At 39.7% G+C, this 12,184-nt stretch overlaps 1 protein-coding gene across 4 annotated transcripts in view; it reads left to right on the plus strand.

The window, feature by feature from the left end:
- Scfd1 (sec1 family domain containing 1) overlaps positions 1–12,184 on the plus strand; it is a 72,409-nt gene that overhangs the window by 40,349 nt on the left and 19,876 nt on the right. For 3 of the 4 annotated variants that reach the window (XM_060387457.1, XM_060387455.1, XM_060387458.1), the window contains 3 exons: positions 3,320–3,416; positions 5,583–5,653; positions 8,747–8,826. In XM_060387457.1, the coding sequence (XP_060243440.1) occupies positions 3,320–3,416; positions 5,583–5,653; positions 8,747–8,826 (248 nt within the window). The remainder of the gene's footprint in view (positions 1–3,319; positions 3,417–5,582; positions 5,654–8,746; positions 8,827–12,184) is intronic. The other variant, XM_060387456.1, reaches the window with a different exon arrangement.

Below are 12,184 nucleotides of genomic sequence, written 5' to 3' on the forward strand. Positions count from 1 at the left end.
CTCCTAAAGTGAGTTTTGATAGATTGTATCTTTCAAGGAATTGATTTTATATGTGTTATCAAATCATCAAGTTTGTGGTTGCACTGTTGTTGTAAATACATTTTTATCTTCTTATTGTTATTGATCCCTTGTAATGACCTTTCCTTTGTTTCTGATTTTAGTAACTTTTTGGGTTTCTCATATGTGACTACAGATACGTAAGTTTAATTGGTCTTTGCAAGAGTTAGCTTTTGGTTCCTATGATTTTTGTCTTCGTTTCTTGATTGTTTGGGGTTTCTTGTTTGTTTATTTTTTACCCAGTTCTTCTGCTTGCTTTCAATGTGATTTTTCTTTTCTTTTTCTAGGCGTATCTTTTAAGTATTCACATTATTTGAATATATTTAAACAGTTTCTGAAAGATTTCGTAGTTTACAAGTGCCATATATTTTCATAAAAATACTAATAATATCTTCATAGAAATAATATTATTAAATTGTAACTGTACTAATATTTAAATTTTAAATACTTATTCATAAGATCATTCTTGTGTACATTAAATTTTCACTACAGTTTCTTGTAGGAAGGATTAAATAGTTGAAGTAGAAGTCAGTATATTGAATAAATTTCTATGTTGAAGTCATCATATTTTGAAACAGATTTGAAACAACCTCTACAAAACTCCTGAAGAGTTTAGAAGCTCAGATAGGTGCTGGGGAAGATGGCTCAGAGGGAAAAGCACATGCAAGCCTGAGAGCTTGACATCAAGTCCTCATAACCCACTTAAAGCCAGATGCAGTTCATGACCCGTGACCTCAGTGCATGCATGGCAGGTGGAGACAAGGGAGCACTCAGAAGTTCACAGGTCGGCTCTCCTGGTGTGTGCAGCCGCCATTAACAGAAGGAGGACCTGTCTCAGGGTGGGAGGTGAGGACCACACTGGAGGTTGTCTGACCTCCGTGCACACACGGCACAGCCATATACCTGCAACTTTCACCCGTAATTGTGGCATGCATACTCAAAAATGGAACTCAAAATAGTTTCTAAGTGCTTATGGTTTGCATATATGTTTGGAAAAAGTAGAGGGTGATGTTTAGAGAAAATTGTTATCAGAAAAGTTTTCTAAACCTTTTAAGAAAAGCACTACTTTATGTCACATTGGCCAGCATGGGGATTGCATACCTTTAAATCTCAGCACTAGAGAGGCTGAGACAGGTTGACTTCAGTGAGCTTGAAGCCAGCCTTGTCTACATTGCCTGTTCTAGTCCATCCAAAACTACATATACTTAGTGAAACTCTACCTGTGTGTGTGATATGTGTGTAATATATATGATTATACATATATATTATATTGTGTCTTAATCTAGAGGAAATTGTGTAATATAAGAATGCAGTATTTAGGCACAGTGGCGCACGTCTGTAGTCCCAGCACTCGGGGAGGCAGAGGCAGACAGATCTCTTTGAGTTCAAGGCCAGTCTGGTCTACAAAGTGAGTCCATGACAGCTAAGGCTACACAGAGAAACCCTGTCTCAAAAACAAAGCTACATGTCCAGCTTTATTGGTTAGGGATATGACATTAAAGTGAAATTTAATGAGAGCAGTTCTGTGATTTATTAAGGTAGTATAGTCTAAAGTTATAGCCTGTTATTCTTAAATAAGAATAGGATTTGGAGTATTTAAGGTAGAAAGATTGCTTGTTCTTTAAGCAGTAATGGCAGATTTTCATTAGGGCCCTTAATAGAAGTTAGGTAACCAAAGTTGAAGTAACACATTCTTATTTGGGCTTGACTTTCTAGAAATGCATTGTCTTATTTGAGAAAACAGTGTGTGTGTGTTTAGAAACAAGATGGCCAACTAATGAGGCTGATAGTCTCCTAGAAATAAAGTCCATACCAGAAATCTCACTTTAACAATATGATGCCTTGTCTCTGAGAAGAGTAAAGAAGAAAGGATTAGTTTTATTCAGTAAGCTGAGAAATATGGGAAAATGAATACTTTTAGGAGCAATGCAAAGAGATAGTTAAGAGACAGGCCTTCCCACTATATACTTCTGTGTTGTTTTTATTTGCTTCTTTATTGCACAGACATCATATAGTTGTGTATTCATACATGCCACAGTGCACATGTGGAGGTTAGAGGACTATTGTCAGAAATCAACTCTACTTGTGGGCTCCAGGAATCAACCTAAGTCACCAGGCTTGACAACAAGTACCATTACCTTTTAATTTTAATCACAATTTATTCATTTTATATCCCAATTGAAGCCCCCTACCTCAACTCCCCCAGTCCCACCTTCTCACCCTCTTCCCCTTGTCCCCTTCCCCTAGTCCACTGAAAGGGGGAGTTCTCCTTTGTCATCTGCTCATGAGACTTTGTTAAATCTCATCAGGACTGCCTCGATCCTCTTCCTCCATGGCCTAGCAAGGCTACGTCTTCAGGGGCAAGTGATCAAAGAGTAGTCAACTGAGTTCATGATCGAGGCAGGCTCTGCTCTTCTCAGAGATCCACATGGAAACTAAGCTGCCAATTGGCCAGTCTGAGGAGAGGGTCTAGTTTCTCTCCGTGCATGGTCCTCGGTTGGTGCATCAGTCTCTACAGGACCCCTGGGCTCAGATCCTTTAGCTTTGTCAGTTGTGTTTTTAATTTAACTTTGTGACTTTAAAACTATGGCCTTTGTTCCACTGTACAGGATTGCTGGTTCAAAAGACTGTTGCTCACACATGAAATCCATTCTTTGGCCTACTTACTATTCAGCTATCTCTGTTGTGCCCTGGTATGATCTAACTGAGAGCAGCTGATTATGTGTCCCCAAATCACTTCAAAACTCAGTTCAAAAACAAAGTGCCAACAAAAAGACATGAAAATAAGGGGTCTTGGGCTGGAGAGATGGCTCAGCCGTTAAAGGATAGGCTCACAACCATAAACATAAGAAAATAAATTGTCTTGCTTTTGCAAAGAACTCTAGAAGTAACATAATTAGGGTAATTTTCCTCTGGTCAAGGTGAAATGTGGGGAGCCACATGCTGCAAAAGCAAGCACATGCTGACCTCCTGTCACCCTGTAACCACTCTGCTGCCCTTCAGCCCGTTCTGCTGTGTCCGGATAGAGCAACCAGAAATGTTTTCACACTGAGCATATGATCAAAAGTCGTAAACTAGGGCTGGAGAGATGGCTCAGCCTTTAGAGGCGAGGCCACAGCCAAAATAGAAAAGTAAAGAACTACACTGTATTCAAATAAGCATTTGTTTATTAATTTGATTATAAAAAATAGAAATTTGTTAGCAAGAGGCTTTCACTATATTTTTATTACATGCTATATTTTTATCTTTTATTTTGAAACAGGCAAGAAAACTGGATGTGTATTTTGAATATGAAGAAAAAATAATGAGCAAGACTACTCTGGATAAGTCCCTCCTCGACATCATATCTGACCCTGACGGTATGTGCCATAAACTTGAGAATATTTATAAGGATGAGCCTAGCTTTGCAGTCCAGACAGAATTTAAGTAGAATTACTGTCAGTCCTAATTACAAGGTAATTAAATGAGCTATTTTCTGCTGAAATTTTTCAACATAGCAGTTCTTAAAATGGAAAATTGATTTCTATTTTAATTTTTCTTTGGTAGGATATTTAAATACTTTATATTTATTTCTTTAATGTGATATATGTGGCCATCCATTTCTGCTCTGTTCAGAAGATGTGAATGAATGACATTGCAAGCATTTTCTACTAGAACTCAGTACAGAAGGGGCTGATTGCAGGATCAAGGAGGGGAAATATAAAAAAGGACATTAGAGTGTTTGTTGTGCCAGAAAAGAAATAACAACAACAAAGAAGAAACACGGCAAAAGACCTAGAAGTCAGTGTGAAGAGGCTCCAAATCATGACCATTTTACCATCAAAATAAAAATATAATAATAAATTATAGTTTAGAGCCCACAGTATAAAAAGGAAGCCATGGTTCCATATAGACAAATAGGTAAGATAATCTGTTAATGAGACTTCATCACTGTGACAAATGCCGGCGGCAGTTTTAAAAGAGGAAAGATTTCAGAGGTCCACAGCTGTCTGGTTCCACTGTTCTAGACACTAAACGTCATGGCTAGGAACTTGTGGTCGAGCAAACGGCTCACTGCTTGGCCACCACGCTGGAAGATAAGGGGGAACAGTACATCTTTATCCAGCATGTCCCCATTGAGCCACTTCCTCCATTGAGACCCACCTTCCACTTTGTGAGTCTAGTGGGTCAGAACCCTTAGGAACCAATCACTTCCCAAAGGCTGTCATCTGGCAGACAGTGCCCCAGTGCAGGAGCCTATTTGGATATTCCATATTCAAACAGTACTTCGAACAAATACTTGTTACGAAACCTTACAATAAAGTATGACAGTAAATACCTCATTAGGTAATCTCATTTAATGCTATCAGTAATGAAATACACCAAAATGTTCTAAACCCAAGAACTTGACAGAACCTGCTACTCTTCTTTCATGTTGATAAATAACGGTAAATTGAGTAATATCTGGATTCTGAAACCCATGAGCTCCCTGCTTCATCAACTGTGTCACATTTTGGGTTTAATCTAGTTTTACTACTGTCTTGTACTGGTGGGCTTCTGTTTTGTTTTGTTTTTGTTGGTTGATTTTTGAGATAGAATCTCACTGTATATAGTCTATCCTAGTCTAGAACTTATCATGTAGCCCAGGCTGGCCAACAAAAACAAAACAAAAAGACATGTAGCCCAGGCTGGCCTTGAACTTGGAATCCTACTTTCTCTGATTTTCCAACAGCTCAGAGTACAGGCATGTTCCATCATGAGCAGTCTTAGTTTTTATTCTATGATGAAATACACACAATAGTTTTAAGTTTTTATATCTTAGGGCACACATTGGAGTGAGATTTGATAGGTTATTAAGGCCACTTCTTTATCACTTTTCTACCAAAGTGCCCTCTGGAAAGTCTTGGCCCTGAGTTATATTAAGTAATTACTTGAAAGACTCCCAGGGTAGTAGGGAATTGTTTTGAAACCATAGTTTTGTCTTAAAATTTGAGGTAAATATACTCCGTTTCATGTTTTAAAATAAAAGTATGGTTTTCACCAGCCTTGTAGTAAGAGAAAACTCTTCAGAGAGGACAGTTGGGTTTAGGAACTGAGTGTAGGAAATAAGACCTTTGGCTGAGCTCAGTGATTTCATTGAGACAGCAGATCCCGCTGGGTGGCAGTGCCTCTGACTCGGGATAGTCCTGTGTCCGCCAGGCCTGATGTGGCCTGCACGCTTGCCATGGGAAAAGATGCGCTTAGAGTGTATGCTTGCTCTGCCTGCATGCGTTCTTCACATGTTTTAATTTATGCCTGAGGACAAGTATAGGCTTCTGAGCAGTTTGGGAGACAATTGAGGTGTTTCTATAGTCATTCCTCCAACTCCACCTTCTGTCTTCTTTTTCACATGGTTGTGATTTCAGTACTTCCTACTTCAGCTCAGCTGAATAAGAACCACATGTTTTGTTGTATTTATACATGCCTTGAATTTTAAAGTTCTAAGTTTTAATTATAATGCTCAGTAATCGCAATTATGAGTCTTTTTCATTCCCCTTCCCATGTAGCAGGAACTCCGGAAGATAAAATGAGGCTGTTTCTTATCTATTACATAAGCACGCAACAAGCACCTTCTGAGGTATGTTCACTCTTGGAGGAGGGATGCTTATTTGCATTTTCCAGCTAGAATTTCAAAACTAGAAACAAAAGATCACTAAGTATGTGATATTTCATCTATTAAAAAACAAGTAAAAAAAAAAAATTTGCTAAGGCAGATCTGTTAACTGCAGAGTTTTATACCAGTATTTCTGTCACCACTTAGAAAGTGCTTGACCACTTTTTTTCCTTTAAAGTTTTGCTTTTTCATTTTTTTATGATTTTGACTTTTATTAATTACAGTTTATTCACTTTGTATCCCCACTGTACCTTTCTCCCTCCCAATCCCACCCTCCCTCTTCCCCACCCCTGTCCCTCTCCCAGTCCACTGATAAGGGAGGTCCTCCTCTCCTTCCTTCTGATCCTAGTCTGTCAGGTCTCATCAGGAGTGGCTGCATTGTCTTCCTCTGTGGCCTGGTAAGGCTGCTCCCCCCTCAGGGGGAGGTGATCAAATACAGGCCAGTCAGTTCCTGTGAGAGACAGTCACTGTCCCCATTACTATGGAACCCATTGGGACACTGAACTGCCATAGGCGATCTCCGTGCAGGGGTTCCAGACCATTTCCATGAATGGTCCTTGGCTGGAGTATCGGTTTCAGAAAAGACCCCTGTGCCCAGACTTTTTGGATCTGTTGCTCTCCTTGTGGAGTGCCTGTCCTCTCCAGGTCTTGCTATTTCCCCCTTCTATCATAAGATTCCCTGCACTCTGCCCAAAGTTTGGCTGTGAGTCTCAGCATCTGCCTCGCTACCCTGCAGAGTAAAGCCTTTCAGAGTCCCTCTTTGATAGGCTCCTGTCCTAATCCCTGTTTTCTCCCTCCTCCAATGTCCATCCAGGGATTGAGCACCTTAGCCAGAATCCTCCTTCTTGATTAGCTTCCTTAGGTGTACATATTTTGGTATGTTTATCCTATATTATAGGTCTAATATCCACTTATGAGTGAGTATATACCCTGTGTGTCTTTCTGGGATATCTCACTCAGGATGATCTTTTGCAGTTCCCACCATTTACCTGCAAATTTCATGATTTCCTTGTTTTTTTTTTTTATCACTGAGTAATATTCCATTGTATAGATGTACCACAATTTCTGTATCCATTCTTCAACTGAGGGGCATCTGGGCTGTTTCCAGCTTCTGGCTATTACAAATAAAGCTGCTACAAACATGGTTGAGCAGATGTCCTTGTTGTATACGTGAGTGTCTTTTAGATATATGCCTAGGAGTGGTATAGCTGGATCTTGAGGAAGCACTATTCCTCATTGTCTGAGAAAGCGCCAGATTGATTTCCAAAGTGGTTGTACAAGTTTACATTCCCACCAGCAGTGGAGGAGGGTCCCCCTTTCTCCACAACCTCTCCAGCATGTGTCGTCACTTGAGTTATGCTTGACCACTTTTAAGATGTTGAACTACAAACTGACTTCAAGTGGTCAAAGTTCTTACCTCTGAAAATTAACTGTCCTAAACTAAGTTAGCACAGTTTGCTGGGCTTTTCAGAAAATTGGTCTAAACCTTTTAAAACTGCTTTAAAACTAGTGACTGTTACAGAGCATGCCCTGTGCTGTATGCTGTTGTGTAAGCAAAGTGGATTGGAGACCATGGGCTTCCTTCAGTAACCAAGTGTCGCTTTACATAATAAGCAGCAAGCATTAAGAGCCTCCACGGTGCCACTAAGAGATAGTTATTAATGCCAGCTTTGTTGTTGTTATTTGGAAAGTTGTAAAGCTCCCACTGGTCAGAATCATTACCCGTTAAGTCAGAATTCACTTAGGACCTTTTACAAGGCTGTGGAGTACATTCTTCACTTATCTTTTCTCCTAATTTACTTATTAAAAGAGTGTGGTTCTTTTCCAGAAAAGCTTTCTCATCAGTGAAGGTCTACCTGTTTCTTAGACTCTAATGTTCTGTTTATAATATTTTGAGAATATATTCTTTTGCTGAGCATAGTGGCACATGCCTTTAATGCCAGCACTTGGGAGGCAGAGGCAGGTGGATCTCTGTGAATTCAAGGCTAGCCTCGTCTACAAAGAGAGTTGTAGGACAGCCAGGGCTATTATTCAGAAAAACCCTGTTTCAAAAAACAAAAAATAAAACAAACAAAAGACCTGAATATATTCTTTTAAAACTTAATACTGCATTAATTGAAGTACCTTACTTTAAGTAAACATTTTTCTGTAAGCCTTAGTGATCATTAAAAGGCTTAAATCATGATTACCAATATCAGCTTAACCATCCTGAAACTAAGAAGTTATTAAAATATCTGGTTGATGGTAGGCTTAAGAATTTTCCCCAGACATGCCTGGAGAGATGTCCTAATTCAGCAAGTGCTTGCTTGTCATGTGAGCATGAGGGCCTGAATCTGATCTAGCATCTGTGTGTTTAAAAAAAAAAAAAAGTCAGCTGTGCACCTATAATTCCAACACTGGAGATGTGGAAGCAGGATGATCCCTACGTGGTTCTTGCTGGACAGCTAATTAAGCTGACACCATGGCCTGCTGATTTCAGGTTCTGAACTCATACTCAAGTCGCAAGAACACATACACAGTTTTTCTCTTCCTTTTTATAGCAGAACCACTATGGTGCTAGGCTCCTTTAACTTGCACAAATTACACTTACTCATCAGGGGATAAAGAACAGGAAGAAAGAGAAAACAGTTTTAAAATGAGAGGAAAACTGTTCCACAAGTAACTGAGCCCTGCAGTGTAAATGAGAAGAGAAGCCTGAGCCACAGGCCTCTCACCCTGTGTCGCTCCTCAGTCTTTCTGGCTCTGAAATATTTTTGGCCACACTGACTCACTTGTTGAGGGCTTACCCTGAAGAAAGGCAGCCATTCTAGCAGGGAGAGGACAACTGATGAGATCCCTGAAGGAAGACAAAACAGTGTGCTTTCCACTCTTAGGGCTCCCTTCTCATCCTGTGGTTCCTGTCCCGCTTGGTTAGCCCCTTAAGGTGCAGCTCCACCTACTACGGTGCCTGGCATTGACACTCATGCCTCTGTGTTATAATCTTGATTAGTCTAATAAGGTCAGACATCATCCTCAGTCAAGTGTGATTTGTTTCGCAACATTCTTTTCTAATTGCAGGCTGATTTGGAGCAGTATAAAAAGGCTTTAACAGATGCAGGATGCAACCTTAGCCCTTTACAGTATATCAAACAGTGGAAGTAAGTTTCACTTTCTTTCTACTTTCCTGTTATTTAAGATAAGGCCAGAATTCAGATTTTATTCCTAAAAAAAATCCGAATGCTGGTAAGAAGGCCGGACAGTATCATAGTGAATTTTTATATCCAGTGCATAGCATTTCCTTGTCTCGTCCACCTTTGCACAACTTAAAGCTACAAAAAATAGTGACACATTTTATCCTGGGACAAACGCCATATTTTATTTGCTGATGCATTAGAAAGTCAGACTGAAATCCTCTGGATCAAATGTCTCAGAATTATTAACTAGCAAGAACAATGCCAAATTTAAAAAACATTTTGCCAAGGAAATGGCAAAATTCATTGGTGGTTTATAGTCCGCTAGTAGAAATGTAAATTTTGATGACTTTCCAGAATGCTATAAAAGGTTTTGACCTCCTACTGCTTGTAAAGATTTAGCCAAAGAAGTTACTAGAACCATAAAACCATAGCAGCCTAAGGGTCCAGCATGATCTGGACAAATAAATGGTGGTCCTTTACTCTGCACAGCAGCACGCTTCTGTAATCCCAGCCCTTGAGAGGCTGAGGTGGAAGGGTTTGTCACAAGGTCAGAAGCAGCTTGGGCTACATAGCAAGACCTTGTCTGTCTATCCAGCCTTCCTAAAGTTGTAGTATGTTTTATAAGATAGAATCTAACTGGATGATTAAATATCATAACAGAAGACTTAGTGGCATTGGAAACATTCATGTTACTGTGTTAAGAAGGGGAAAGTTGCCTCCAACACTATTTGTTGATTAATTTGATAAATGATCTCAGCTCTCCATACCTATCAGTTCAGCATTTGTGGGCTGAAAACATTCTGGGGAGAAAAAACTGCTAAACTTGATGTTTGTTTTTTGTTTTCTCCTTAATATTATTCCCTAAACAGTAATGTGTAAGTGTTATTTGCATGGCCTTTGTACTATATTAGGTAACATACATAACTTAGAAATGGTTTATATTGTAGGAGACGATATCAGAGGTTGTGTGGAAGTACTACAGATTTTACACAGGGACTTGAGCATGAAAGATTTTCATAATTGTGAGGATCCTGGAACCAAACCCTTTTGAATGCCAAGGGATGCCATCTCTGTTTCCTAATCGGGAGCATGATGACCTGCACTATGAATTTATGCATGCTGAAGAAACAGTTAATAAACAATGAACGAATGATGGTCAACTACACTGAATGACTCAGAGACAGTAAAATTGAGTGATAAGATCTTAGCCAATGGCTAGATTTGCCTAGCAGGGAAAACTTCTGGATAGATGACATTTGAGCCATAATTAGGATGGCAAGTTATAGTATGATCCACCTGTAAGTGCACATACATACATTTGGTTGTGTAGCCAAAATGCACGTACCTGAGTGTAACTCTGCATGCAGGTGTTTTCCTTTGAAACGCCTTTGAAATGCTTTTGCGTCAGTTTCAGACACTAAGGTTATTAACTCTGCTTTCTAGTCTCCATCGTGAGAGACGTGCCTAGCAAAGGAGACGCGCCAGGTTTTTAACCGGTTCTAGAGGATGATGGGGAATGCTTCTTAGTACCCATGCTTCTGGTGACATTTTACATTTTTCTTGTGTTTGACCACGTGTTTGTAACAAGAAAAAGCACACACAGACCAGCATGGTTAGTTGTATGGCAACGCGTCATTGTTGTAATACACGTGGAGTTACTAATCAGTGTTTGGGGTCACTCTGAGAAAGACGCCTACGACATTTCATGCAGTTAAAATACGCTTCATCTCTAATTTATAACACTTTTTACCTTCCCAATTGGAAAATGTTAGCTTAATAAAGATAATTTTAGAAAATTGAAGAAGATAAAAAGAAGGTAAATTTTGCCTGGCACTGGTGGCGCACGCCTTTAATCCCAGCACTTGGGAGGTAGAGGCAGATGGATCTCTGTGAGTTTGATGTCAGCCTGTTTACAAAGTGAGTTCCACGACAGCCATGGCCATTACACAGAAAAACCCTGTCTTAAAAAAAAAAAAAATAGGGCCAGCAAGATGGCTCAGCCTGTAAAGGCGCTGTAATTTGAGCCTGGTGATTGAGTTCAATTCCCAAAATCCCCGTAAAGGTAGAAAGGGAGAACTGGCTCCACAAAGTTGTCCTTTGACCACTGCATATTCATTATAGCATACATGAGCACAAAATAGTAATTTTTTTTTTTAAGAAAAAGGAACATTTTATTTGTTCCAGTAATCATGGCATAGCCTGTAATCCCAGAACTCAAGAGACTGGGGCAGATCTCAAGTATGTGGCCAGCCTGGGCTACATAATCTCCCTATCTAGAGAGTGAGTTGATGTGGCTATAAATCTCCCACTTGTCAGGACTGCAGTGTTCTGTTCTCTGATCCCACTGTTACAGTAGACTGTCATCTGCGGGCTCTCAGCTAGGCTGACTTCGTCACAATCCTCAGCTGTCCAGAGCTACTTTCATCTACTCCTTAATTGTTTATAGTTTCTAGTAGAAAAATAAGTTCTAGGAAAAGCAATTAGGTCAGTCCCCTGGTGTAAATAAGGCTTTGTTTATAGCCTCATTTGTGAACAAGACAAAGTTTCGCATTTACTTTGGGATTTCTCTTCTGATACTTTTAGATTTTGTCAGGACAGAGCTAAATATTTTTAGCATTTTAACTTGTACATTGTTACTGATTTTTTTTCACTCTCATAAAGCATCCTTTGCATATCTGCCCATCCCCCTTTAGTTATATGAAGTGACTAAAAGTCATGAAAATAATATGGTTGGCATAATGTCTGTGGCATGCTAATAGTGTGTCACAGACCAGGATTACAAAAAGCTGCTGACTCATTTTAGTCATCTGTGCTGCATTTTATATACACATCCTTAATGGGAAGAACATACATCAGCATCCTGGCAGTTGATTACCTGAGAGGACTGAGCTTTCTGGGAACAGTCTGTATTCCTAAATTGTGGAGAGAAATGTAAATATATTCTTGGGATGAAGGTATTTTTAAAAACACACCAAAATGCTATCTCCCCCCCCCCTCCAATTTCTAGTAATCATAGTTTAAAGAGATTCTGAACTTTTAGAAAAAGCTGAAAATATCTGACCATGTGCAGTTACCATAAAACCATATGGTTTGTAATGTAACCAAAAGGGGAAAAAATCACTGGGTAGCAACCTAAAAGACCAGTGATAAAGGAAGCAGCCCTGAACTGAGTCCTTCGAGGAAATGTGACTTTTCTTCTTGTGTTAGAAGGTGGTGAGTCTGAAGTCCCCAGAAGACAGTTTGCGCAAAGGTCTGTCAGGGAGCAAGGGTGGATGTGCTGTGCACAGCGGTGAGCTGGGCTCGGTGGGCTCATGCCCATTCT

The sequence above is a fragment of the Meriones unguiculatus genome, chromosome 7 (assembly GCF_030254825.1).
Source record: "Meriones unguiculatus strain TT.TT164.6M chromosome 7, Bangor_MerUng_6.1, whole genome shotgun sequence".
Taxonomy (NCBI): domain Eukaryota; kingdom Metazoa; phylum Chordata; class Mammalia; order Rodentia; family Muridae; genus Meriones; species Meriones unguiculatus.